Genomic DNA, 12,696 nt, shown 5'->3' on the forward strand with positions numbered 1-12,696 from the left:
CCCGGCGGCGGCACCCCGACCACGGGTACGCCCAGAAGCCCCCTCCCGGGCGGCACTCCTCACAGCCAGCCCCTGCCCGCCAGCTGGGAGCACCCCCGAGCCCGGGCACCGCCCTGGGACGCGAGTCAGGACCCGCCTTCCGCGAAGGCCCGCGAGGAGAAGTGTGTCCGGGGTTAGAGGTCAGGGGTCCTTCTCCACCCCCGCCAGCCCACCCGAATGCCCACGTAGAAGGAAAAGATATCGGTGACAAGGAGAGAAGGACGCCCAGCCGCCGCGACGCCTCCGGAAGGCCGCAGCGCCCAGCCCCGCCCCCCGCCCGGCCAGCGCGCCCCGGTTCCGGCCGGCGCAGGCTCGCGCCGGGGACGCCGCACGCCGCGCCGTCGTGCGCAGGCGCGGGCGCGGGCGCAGGCGCAGACGCGCGCGGCCAGCCCCGCCCCGCCCTGAGCCGCGAGGCGCGGGCGGGGCGATGGCGCGCGGGAGGGGCGGGGCCACGCTGCGGGCCCGGGCCATGGCCGCCGCCGATGCCGAGGTGAGGAGCGGGGCGGCGGGCCGGCGGCGGGGGCGGCGGGCGTGGAGCCGGCGGGTGCGGAGCCGGCGGGCAGCCCGGGCGTGCGGGCGCGGGCGGGGGCGCCGAGACGGAGGGGACCGGGCGGGCCCGCGCCTCCCCGCCGCCGCCGCCGTCGCCGCGCCTCAGGCCGAGGCCGGGCCGAGGCCGCCGGCGTCCGGGCCGCGCCGCGCGGGGCGCGCTTTGTGCGGCGGGCGGGCGGGGGGCGGCGGCGGGCGGCGGGCGGGCGGGCGCGGCGCGGGGAGAGGGCAGGCCGGGCGCGTCCGCCCGCCCGCCCCCGCGCGCCCGGGGCCTCGGCCGGGAGCCCCGCGGAAGGGGCGGAGGACAAAAGGGAAAGTGGGGCGAGCCGGCCAACTTCGCGGCGCGGCCGAGGCGAGGCCGTGCGCTCCCGGCGCCGCTCCTGCGCCCGCTGACCTTTCACTTTGTTCGGAAGAGGCGGCCCCGGCGCTCGGAAAAGTTGGCCGGCCGGCGCGCCGCTCGCAGACAATGCCGCCGGCCCCGGCGCCTGTCACCCGCGCGGGCGCGCCGAGCCGACGGCGCGGCCGGGCTGCGGACCCGAAAAGTTCCCGCGGCCTCGCTCGCGCGGCGCCGATGCCGGGGCCCGGTGTTTCCCTGCCGCTGGCCGCGCCGCACCCCGACTCCGTGCGACGGGCCGCTGCGGCGCCGCGGGGAGAGGCGCGAGCCCAGGCGGGGCGGGCGTCGGGCGGGCCGGGGACCCGAGTGGAAGGAGGCGGTGCCCCCGGAGCTGTCCTGCGAGTGCTCGGCGCGCGGTCCGCGGCGCGGGGCCGCTGCGGAGATCGGGGGCGCGGCGAGGCGCCGGGCAGGAGCCGGGCACACGGCTGGCTGTGCGTTGGGTCCCGGTGGCCGGTGCTCTCCGTGTCGCGGAGCTTTCCCCGGTGTCTTCGGGACTGTTGGTGAGGAGGAAGCTGGGAGGGCGCGGGGCGTTTTCCAGTGCGGAGCCGGGGCACTGCTGGAGCTTGTCCGCGCTCCGGGAGCGGGTGAGGCTCCGGGGCAGTCGGGGAGCGAGGCGGCGCGAGAAGTCCCCTGCAGGTCGTGGAGAGAGGGCGCGCCGCGAGTCGGGGTGTTTCCCGAGCCGTCGCTGCGGCTCAGGCTCTGAACTGCTTTAGGGGACTCGTCTCCCGCACCCTGCTCGGCTCTGTGCAGCAGGTGCTGTTCTGCTCTGCGCCGCCGGCGAGGAGGGCACGGCCGGGAGCAGAGCCGGTGGCGGGACCCGCACTTGTCGGGTGTCTGGCACGTAGTAGGTTTTTCATGAATAGCCGGTGAGCGGATGACCCCGCCACGGCCCTCATTCCGCAGCCAGCCTGGAAGAGAGGCCTTCCTGAGCGCCGCTGACGGTGATGGCAGCCTGCGCCTACCCAGCCTCTCGCGGTGTCCAGTCCGTCGTAGTGCTTTGCGCGAGTTCACTCAGTAAAGCCTGACGGCGGTCTTCTGAGGTAGGTCCGGCGCTGTTCCCGCTTGCAGATGACACAGGGACAGCGCACCCCAGGGTCTCAGAGCTGGCGCTGGGAAGATGGATGCAGGCAGTTTAGCTCACTGGACATGTGCCGTGTCTGTGGCGGTCGTTTTCACTTCGTAAGCGCTCTGGGTCTACATTCAGGATCTTAAGTGTTTACGGTGGAGGTGCATGATAGGGTAAGGGGCCTCCTGGGCAGTGGATAGGCATGGGGTCGTCTCTTGCCATTAAATCTGGGAAGTGCTTACACCGGAGCAGGGTTCAGTGATTGCCCCACGACGAAGTCAGCAGGGTGAACACTTGAAACTTACCGAATTGCATGTTTATTCTTTTTTCTTTTCCTTGACCTAGAAAGAGAGTCACCACTTTTTCACACTAAAGAGAACTAATAAGCTACTGGGATATATCTCCTGCTCCCATTTTGTGGATTAGTAAGTGGGGGCTCCTGAGGTTTAATATCTATCTGTTCAGGACTGCCCAGGACCAGAGCATGGGGTAAGGCACTTGACTTAAGGTTTTTGACCCAGCAAAATGTGACCTTTTAGCAAGAGGGCTTTCCTGGGCTGATTGCTTGCTCTTCTAGAAGGGTGGCAACTTTGTTATCTCTTTCTTAAAACTTATTTTTTGTTATTATATGCCAAGGACCTCCCTTAAAAGGTCAAATAGTGCTGGGTGCTTGGCTGTCTCATTGGGCAAGACTTTTGATCTCAGGCTGGTGAGTTCAAGCTCCACATTGGGTGTGGAGCCTACCTAGACACCCCCTGCCGCCCCCCCCAAAAACCAAGCACAACAAAACTGAAGAAAGTTAAAAAAAAAAAAGTCAAATAGTTTTTGTTCTTGTTTTTGTTTTTTTTTTGAGAGAGAGAGAGAGAGAGAGAGAACAGGGTAAGGGGGGAGAGGGGCAGAATTGGAAGGAGAGAGAATCTTTTTTTCTTTTTTTCTCATCTTGAAGATTATATTTGTTTATTTGACTGAGAGAGATAGGGAGAGAGGGAACACAAGCAAGGGGAGGGGGAGAGGGAGAAGCAGGCTTCCCCCCTAGCAGGGAGCCTGATGTGGGGCTCCATCCCAGGACCCTGGGATCATGACCTGAGCTGAAGGCAGGTGCTCAATGATTGAGCCACCTAGGCGCCCCAAAAGTCACATAGCTCTAAAAGACCTTTAGAAAGGCCGTCCTCGGGGCACCACATTGGGCTCTCTGCTCAGCAGGGAGCCTGCTTCCTCCTCTCGCTCTCTCTGCCTGCCCCTCTGCCTACTTGTGATCTCTGCCAAATAAATAAAATCTTAAAAAAAAAAAAAAAGTCTGTTCTCTTCCTTTTTACTTTCTAGAGGGGCAACAGCCACTTGACACTCTCTGACATTTACTTTGTGTACTTAAATAATATGCGTGGGTTGCCGTGTCTTCACTCATCAACTTTAGGGCTTATTTGTTTGCTTCTGCTAATGATAGATGATAACTTGAGTTCTCTCATACTCTGTTATCTAGAACACTCACAGTTTTGGTTCTATTCATATCCAAAATCATCAGTCTGTTCAGATCATTATTGTGCCATGCTGAGCCAGGTGGTAAACTATAATCGCCTTTATATTTTCCTTTTATTTTTAAGATTTTATTTTTTAAAAAAGATTTTATTTATCTTAGAGCATGTGAGCAGAGGGACGGGCAGAGAGGGAGGGAGAAAATCTTAAGCAGACTCTGTGCGGAGCCCAGAGCCCAACTCAGAGCTTGATCCTGTTACCCTGAGGTCACGACCCGAGCCAGAACCAAGAGCGGAATGCTGAACCAACTGAGCCACCACCTACCCTTTAAGATTATATTTTTAAGTAATCTCTACACCCGATGGGAGGCTCGAACTCACAACCCTGAGATCAGAGTCACAGGCTCTACCACCTGAGCCAACTAGGCGCCCTCCATTTCTTTTTTTGCACAGCTTCTTTTCTTTCCTGGAGTTAATGACGGCCTCGTTTTTCATTTGCCTGGTTTCCTTTGAACCTCAGAATACCGTTGTTGCACTTTCTGTTTTGTGAAGTGCTAATTTCAGTTTCCTCCATTTAGCCCTGTCACCTCACCATTACCCTCTTCAGTGCTCCTGAGTCACTCGGCCCAAGTCAGGACGCGCTTGTTCTCTTGACTTGGAGCACATGGGCATCCTGGAAATTGTCCCCATCATTCTCTGGTGATGAACCCCTTTCCATGCATCTAATGGCTTCCCTCTGTGTGTGTACTTACTTGTGGTGGTGGAACACATTTTCTAATAGCTTACCGGTAGCTTTTTGGGAGACAAACTTCTGGGGTTTGCATGTCTGAGAATGTACTTACTTTACCACCACACTGAACGATTACGTTTGGCTGGGCTTGTCATTCCAGGTTGGAAGTAATTTTTAAGTTATTGCTCCCATGTCTTCTAGTTTTCATTGTTGCTGTTGAGAAGTCCAGTTTGATTTTCAATCCTTTTAGCCATTATTCCCTCACCAAATTTTTAGGATCATTGCATCCATGATTTGCCTAATTTTTATGATGTGTCGTAATGGTAGCCTTCTTTCATTTATCATGCAGGATATTAAGTAGCCTGAAATCTGGAGATTGAGGCCCTTTTGTTGGTAGGATATTTTGTATAATATATTTGAGATAGTTTATTTTCTACTATTTCGGTTGAATATTGTACTTCCTGTACTAAATATTCTAATTTTTATTTTTAATTAATTTTTTTAAAGCATTTATTTATTTAGAGCAGGGAGGGAGAGAGTACACTTGAGCAGGGGGAGGGGCACAGGCAGAAGGAGAGAGAGAATCTCAAGCAGACTCTGCAGAGTTCAATCCTGAGATCATGACCTGAGCTGAAACCAAGAGTTGGACACTTAATCTACTGAGCCACTCAGACACCCCAGTATTCTAATTTTTAAAAGCTTTTCATCCGGGTCGTGTCTTAATCATTTTGTTTTACTTTTTGGGAGCATTTTTGAGTGTTCTTTCACTGAATTTTTAACTTTTCTTTTTGTATTTTCGTGTTCTTTATTCTCTCTTCCTTTTTTAATGCCTCCTATTCTTGTTTAATATATACAGTGTCTGCTAAATTTCAGTTAAGTTTTCTTTTTAAAGATTTTATTATTTATTTGACAGACAGAGATCACAGGTAGGCAGAGAGGCAAGCAGAGGAGGGCGGAAGCAGGCTCCCTGCTGAGCAGAGAGTCCAATGAGGGGCTCGATCCCAGGACCCTGGGATCATGACCTGAGCCGAAGGCAGAGGCTTAACCCACTGAGCCACCCAGGCACCCCAATTTCAGTTAAATTTCTTAAAATACAGTTAAAACTTTTCTTTTTGGAAGACTTTATTTATTTGACAGAGAGCGAGAGAGGGAGTACCGCAGTGGGAGATGGAGATGGAGAGGCCGGCTTTCTGCTGAGCAGGGAGCCCGATTCGGGGCTTGATCCCAGAACTCTGGGATCATGACCGGAGCCTAAGCAGACCCTTAACAACTGAGCCACCCAGATGCCCCTAAAATACAGTTAAAGGTTCAAAAAAGGTCTCTGATTTTATGGCGTACCTGGATGCTTCAGTCGGTTAAGCATTGACTTTTTTTTTTTAAGATTTTGTTTATTTATTTGAGAAGGCATACAAGCAGGGAGGAGGGGCTGAGGGCCAGGATGAAGCAGACGCCCTGCTGACCAGGGAGCCTAGTGTGAGGCTCGATCCCTGGACCCTGAGATCATGACCTGGGCTGAAGGCAGAGGCTTAACCTACTGAGCCACACAGGCGTGCAGTGTTTGACTCTTGATCTGGACTCAGGTCTTAATCTCAGGGTGGTGAGTTCAAGCCCCACACTGGGCTCCACACTAGGCCTGTGGCCTACTTAAAAAAAAGAAAAAATTAAAATTACTGTTTTTCAGAATTTTTCTGTTTGGCCTGCATTCCTCTTTGCTGCTGCTTTTTTTTTTTTTTTTAAAGATTTGTTTATTCATTTGTGAGAGAGAGAGAGAGAGAGAGATCACAAGCAGGCAGAGTGGCAGGCAGAGGCAGAGAGAGAATCAGGCTCCCCGCTGAGAAAGGAGCCCAATTCGGGACTCGATCCCAGAACCCCGGCATCATGACCTGAGCTGAAGGCAGTGGCTCAACCCACTGAGCCACTCAGGCGTCCCTGCTGCTTCATTTTTGATCTTTTTCTTTCTTTTTGGAAAGCTTCTTCCAGTGTATGGTGGTCCTTGGCTATTTATCTTTAAGAATAAAGTGCTAAAGGGGCGCCTGGGGGGCTCAGAGGGTGAAGCCTCTGCCTTCTCAGGTCATGGTCTCAGGATCCTGGGATCGAGCCCAGCATTGGGCTCTCTGCTCAGCAGGGGGTCTGTTTCCTCCTCTCTCTCTGCCTGCCTCTCTGCCTACTTGTGGTCTCTGTCTGTCAAATAAATAAATAAAATCTTTAAAAAAAAAAAAAGAATGAAGTGCTAAAAATGGAAAGCCAAGTGTTTGGTGCTTATTCACTTGTGGCTTTGGTGATGGTGATGACGGACTTTTGTTGGTTGTCCTTCACGTGTTCCTGGCCCCCCCCCCCCCTGTGGCTTCCTCCGAGAAGGCTCCTTTAGTCTCTTGTTGTGTTGGCGTTAAGCTGGGTATTCTGGAGCTGGGCTAAAGGCTGGGAGGAGGGGTCTTCCCGTGGCTCAGTACATAGCCTTGACCTAATGTCCCTGCTTTCAACTGTGGAGCTTATTCCTGTTCTTTGTGCCCACGGGCCCCAAGTGGCACACTTCTGGTAGAGGACTTAGAGAGCCAGCCTCTGGTCTCTGCAAGTACCTGAGGGTGCTTGTCTGAGTGTGTAGGTGGGCCTGTGGGCCTGAGAGTCCAACGCCCTCCAGGTGGGTTTTCACACCCACACTCCTTGTTAGCTCCAGACATCTCCCCCATCTTCTGAGCCTCCCAGGGCTCTTTGGGGTCAGTCAGCCTGCTTCTCAGCAGTGGCCTCCTTTAGGTTCCTCTTCCTCTGCCCTGTGCGGTGATTTAGCTGTCCTCTAGCGTCCGGCTCCTGTTCCGTGTAGGGTTTCAGATGTGTCTTAGGTGGAGTTCATGTGTCTCTTTTCTGTTCTTGTCTTTGGTTGATTTTTAACAAGGGAGTGGGGTGGAAAGTGTTCTGCCATGTGGAAATCAGAAGCATTTACTGTGAATTTTGAGAAGTGAGTTTCCCCCCACACTAAAAGCACAGCTCCCTTGTGGAAAGGGCTGCCCCTCTCAGGATCTGTGTGTTTGTGTTTCTGGACTCATTACTGGGGAAAGTTCTGGATCCTAATAAAGATAAACAAGAGCAATGAATGTATCTTGACCCTAATGCTCAGAAGGACACCTTGGGTAGCCTGTTGTTAGAGATCTCTCGTGTGATCGCTGCCAGAGGGGGCTACAGTCCTTGTTTCCTGCTTCTGGCTCCAGTCCTGTTACAGATCAGTTTTGTAGGGGTGCTTGGGTGGCTCAGTCGTTCAGTGTCTGCATTAAGCTTGGGTCGTGATCCCAGGGTCCTGGGCTTGAGCCCCATATCAGTCTCCCTGCTCAGCGGAGAGCCTATGTCCGTCTCCCTCTCCCACTCCCCCTGCTCATGTTCCCTCTCTCGCTCTCTTTGTCAAATAAAATCTTTAAAAAAAAAAAAACACACAACCAAACAGAAAACCAAAACAGTTTTGTTTTGTTTGACCACATTTTATTAAATTTGTCTTTAAAAATAATTGAACTAATAAGAGCCTTGTTTTGGGATCTTTTCTTTAGGAACTTCATGTTTGGCATTTCATTGGACTTAACCGTGTTTGGTGGGAGCTTTTATCGTATAGTAAGTGGGCAGTTTGATTTGACTCAGCCGGTCATGTAGGGAGTAACCGTTGGAGCCCAGTCCCTCTGGCCTGCTGTAGGTGTGGTACAGAAAGTGTCCATTCCAGGTTTTGAGAAGTCCTCCGGTTTACTGTTCTGCTTTTATTTAACTTCCTAGTATTTTCAGTTATTTAAAAAAAAAAATCCCTTCACAGGTTTTGCATTTTGAAAAACAGCTCTTTCTTTGAAGGTGGCTTTTCCTTTGAAATGGTGTCTTCCGAGAGGAGAGGTCACTTTCCCAGTTGCATCCCTGTCAGTTGGGATTGTGCGTAGAAGAGTTTCTGGACTGCTTTTTGCAGCCCACTTTCAGTAGGCTTGTTTGGAAGTTCCGATCAGAGTGTATTTAAAATGCCCTTTCCCGCGGTCTGTAAGCCTTTCTTGGGCACCTTCTGTTTGTGAAGTGCTCGTCCGCATACTGTGAGAGGACAGGCACGTTTTGAGATCGTTGCCTCATTTCACAAAATGTAAAAATGTAGTAGAGCAAGTATTACCAAGCAGGGAAAGGCCGGTGCTTTGGCACTCACCGCGGCAGCCGCCCCTGGGATTGGAAAGGCTGCTTGAGGACCATGGGCTAGTCCAGGTCTTACAGGAGGTCAGGCGTGAATTGGAACAGTGAGGTTCGATGCGTACATTGCTTTATTAAAAAAAAAAATGGGGTTTTAACACATTCAGAAAATTGGAACCTGAGAATGCCAAGTATCTTCATCGGTTTGTTTCTGACCCCATGAATGCGCACGTTCCTCCTTCAAGCAGCAGGGTTGGGTGTGGGCTGTTTGCACTCTCCTCTTTCGGGATGAGTTCCTGCGCATCCACACCTTTCACAGGTTTCATAGCCACACCGTGTGTTGTGTGGAGATGGCCCAGTTTCCTCAGTCATGAATTGGGCGAGTCTGTACCCTTTGATACAGGGTGGAATACTCGGGCAGAAGGGGCAAGTGGCGCGAGGGGAGGCTGGCGAGGCAGGGCTGGGTCATATAGGGTCTCGTTGCCTTGGTAACGAGTTGGTGGTTTCCGAAGCACTGTAGACAGTCATTGAAGGATTTTAGGCGCAGAAAGCTATTTTAGAAAGACGACTCTGGCGGCTGTGTGGAGAGTGGATTGAAGGAAGGCTAGAGAGGAAGCAGCGGACCGGTGGGGTAGGCCTGGGCCTGCTGACATGGTGGAGTTGCAGAGGCCAGTGAATGGAACCAAAGTATATGTATGTGTAAATTTAATTTTTTGAGTAGGTAAGACAGATACATGAATCAAAATTTAAAAAAAAAAAAAAAAGTATAAAGTGAAACGGCCCTCCCCTTTGTTCCCTGGCACTCAGCCCTCTGGCCGGTTACCGGTGCTGTTATGGGGACCCGTACTGGCAAGGACATGCGTAGATACTACAGACTTCTTATTACGGAACTTTTCAGGCCTGTTTAGAAGTAGATTTATGGTGGAAGAGTGAACCCCTCACACCTGTCTCCCTGCACCAGCAGTCCCCCTCCAGGGACAGTCCCCACGCCATCACTGAGTCTGTATTTCAGTTCACACAGATATTTCGGTCAGTAAATACGTAGTTACTGTTTATGTTTCTTTTTTTTTTTTAAGATTTTGTTTATTTGACAGAGAGATCACAAATAGAGAGGCAGGCAGAGAGAGAGAGAGAGAAGCAGGCTCCCTACTGAGTAGAGAGCCCGATGCGGGGCTCGATCCCAGGACCCTGAGATCATGACCCGAGCCGAAGGCAGTGGCTTAACCCACTGAGCCACCCAGGCGCCCTGTTCATATTTCTTATTCATTTCAAATTAGGAACAAAATATGATCTATTCATTGTCCTTGATTTCTCTCAAATCTCAATATATCAATTGTCATTTCTTTATTTTTCTTTGAAGATGATGGTTCATTTGTCCCCAGGCTTTCCATAATCTTGATTTTGCTGATTGCATTGCTGTATGAACGTGCTCCTCTGTTCTCTATATCTACTGTATTAATATTTAAGATCCAGAACTGCTGCTTTCCATTGTGCTAGCCATCATGCCGCTCTTGAGCAGCTGAAACATGGCTAGTGTGAATTGAGATGTGCTGTAAGTACAAAATACACACAGAATTTTGAAAACTTAGTGTGAAAAAGAGAATGTAAAGTATCACATTAATACAAAAAATACTGATTACGTGTTGAAATACATATTTTGGATATATTGGGTTAAATAATACTGAAAGTAATTTGTGCCTTTTTTTTTTTTTTAAGATTTTATTTATTTATTTGACAGAGATCACAAGCAGGCAGAGAGGCAGGGAGAGGCGGGGCGGGGGGGGGGTGGGGGCTGGTAGCAGGTTCCCTGCTGAGTAGGGAGCCTGATGCAGGGCTTGATCCCAGGACCCTGAAATCATGAACTGAGCCAAAGGCAGAGGCTTCGCCCTCTGAGCCACCCAGCTGCCCCTAATTTGTGCTTCTGATTTCTTTTTTAAAATGTGATTACTAGGGGCGCCTGGGTGGCTCAGTGGGTTGAGGCCTCTACCTTTGGCTCAGGTCATGATCCCAGGGTCCTGGGATCGAGCCCCACATCGGGCTCTCTGTTCAGCGAGGAGCCTGCTTCCTCCTCTCTCTCTGCCTGCCTTTCAGCCTACTTGTGATCTCTGCCTATCAAATAAATAAATAAAATCTTTTTTAAAAAATGTGATTACTAGAAAATTGAAAATTACAGAACTGGCCCATGCTTGTGGCTTACATTATCTTTCAGTTGGACAGCCCAGGGTTAGAGGCTGCATCAGATGTAGGTTTGTCTTTTAAAAACTTTTTTTTTTAGCTAGAATACCTTGTAACTAGTACTGAGGTTTGCTTTTTTTTTTTTTTAAATAAGTCTGGTCATCTTGCTTTTTGACGTTAACAGTCATAGAATCATTGCTGTTTATTGCTCACGATCATTAATTGCAAAATGGCAGAATTTCTTCATTTATTATCTGGAATATTTAAAAAAAAATTGCTTGGTTTCCATGAAGTACAAACTCATGGGAAAGGAGAGATAGATTTTTTTTTTTTAATTGAAGTATATTTGACACACAATATTACATTAGTTTCAAAGGAAGAAGTGAGTCTTGGTATTACACGGAAAGCATCTGACACCCAGTGAAAGGTCTAGAGGGTTCTCTGTCTTGTGTAGTTTGGACAGTGTTTGCTAGGCTGGTAGTCAAACTGATTCTGTCTTTGGAGTCGAGGTCTTCTCCCCATCAGATTCTAAGGCTGGCACGTAGGCTTGGAGAGGCTTGGTTGTGCACCCTTGTCCTTCGCCAGTGTTTCGTGAGCTCCGTGAGTGCTAGAGTGAAAAACGACGCCAGCTGGGTTACGGCTGGTGGAAGGTCGGGTGTTCTCCCACTTCTGGCTCATCTGCCCATCTGTTCTTCTTTCCTTACAGAAGTTGTTAGAATCTGCCATTATGGTTCCCTGGTATCTGTCCTCACCTTAAACAGATTCAGTAAGACATGTAACCAGAACATAAATACAGTTTCCGGGGGAACTTTAGTAATGTTCGTCACATATGTAGAAAAATGTATGTGTGTGCAGTTGACTCTTGAACAACGTGGGTTTGAACTGTGCATGTCCACTTACATGCAGATTGTTTCTGATAAACACAGCACAGTAAGTGCTCTGAAGTATCTTCTTTAAGATTTTCTTAACACTCTTCTCTGGTGTATGTTGTTGTAGGAATACAGTATATGATATACCGAACGTGTCAATTCACTGTTTATATTATTGCTAGGGCTTCTGGTCAACAGAAGGCTCTTAGTTCAGTTTCTGGGGAGTCCGAAGTTATACCTGGGTTTTTGGCTGCGTGGGGGTCGGTACATTGACCTTCTGCACTGTTCAAGTTTCAACCATACAGATCATGTCATCCGAGAATAGACATATAAGAATTTTACTTCTTCCTTTCAAATCTGGGTGCCTTTTAGTTCTTTTCCCTGCCCAGTTGCTCTAACTAGAACCTCCAGTAATACGTTGAATAGAAGTGGTGAGAGCAGCCGTCTCTGTCTCGTTCCTGTGTTTAGGAAAAAGCTTTTCGTCTTTCATCATCAAGTGTGATGTTAGCCGTGGGTTTTTTGTAGATGCCTTTCATCAGGTTGAAGAACTTACCTTCTATTCCCAGTTTTGTTTGTTTGTTTTTTAAAGATTTTATTTATTTATTTGACAGAGAGAGAGAGATTACAAGTAGACAGAGAGGCAGGCAGAGAGAGAGGGAGAAGCAAGCTTCCTGCTGAGCAGAGAGCCCGACTCTGGGGTCCATCCCAGGGTCACGAGATCATGACCTGAGCCAAAGGCAGAGGCTTTAACACCACTGAGCCACCCAGATGCCCCTGGTTTTGGTTTTAACCGGAAAAGGGTATTGAGTTTTAAGTGCTTGTGCATTTGTTGCGATGAGCATATGGCTTTATTCTTTATTCTATTAATATGGTGTATTGCATTGATTGTTCAGTGTTTCTGCAGTAAATCCACTTTGTCATGATCTCTAACTCTTCTTACGTCTTGCTGCATTTGGTTTGGTAGTATTTTGTTGAGGACTTTTGCACCTGTATTCATGAAGGATATTATTGGTCTGTGGTTTTCTTTTTTGTTGACGTCTTTGAGTGTTTGGTGTGAGAGTGATACTGGCTTCATGAGTTGGGAAGTATATTCTATTTTTTTGGGAAGTGTTTGTGAAGGATTGGTGTTACTTGTTCTTTAGATGTTTGGTAGAATTCACTCTGAAGGAGTTTGGGTCTGGGCTTTTCTCTGTTGGAAGTTTTTTTCACCATTAATTTCCTCACTCGTTTTAGGTATTCAGGGTTTCTATTCTTAAGTCACTTTTGAT

General features: G+C 50.0%; 1 protein-coding gene across 21 annotated transcripts in view; it reads left to right on the forward strand.

Annotated features, from left to right (window-relative positions):
- Nucleotides 1–389: 389 nt before the first annotated feature.
- The window catches only part of EHMT1 (euchromatic histone lysine methyltransferase 1), a 134,886-nt gene continuing 122,579 nt past the window's right edge, over nucleotides 390–12,696 (forward strand). For 7 of the 21 annotated variants that reach the window (XM_082696384.1, XM_082696401.1, XM_082696403.1 and 4 more), the window contains exon 1: nucleotides 390–529. In XM_082696384.1, coding sequence (XP_082552510.1) covers nucleotides 467–529 — 63 coding nt within the window. In that variant the 5' untranslated portion in view covers nucleotides 390–466. The remainder of the gene's footprint in view (nucleotides 530–12,696) is intronic. The other 14 variants (XM_082696395.1, XM_082696402.1, XM_082696404.1 and 11 more) reach the window with 8 other exon arrangements.

This window comes from Mustela nivalis, assembly GCF_964662115.1.
Source record: "Mustela nivalis genome assembly, chromosome: 13".
Taxonomy (NCBI): domain Eukaryota; kingdom Metazoa; phylum Chordata; class Mammalia; order Carnivora; family Mustelidae; genus Mustela; species Mustela nivalis.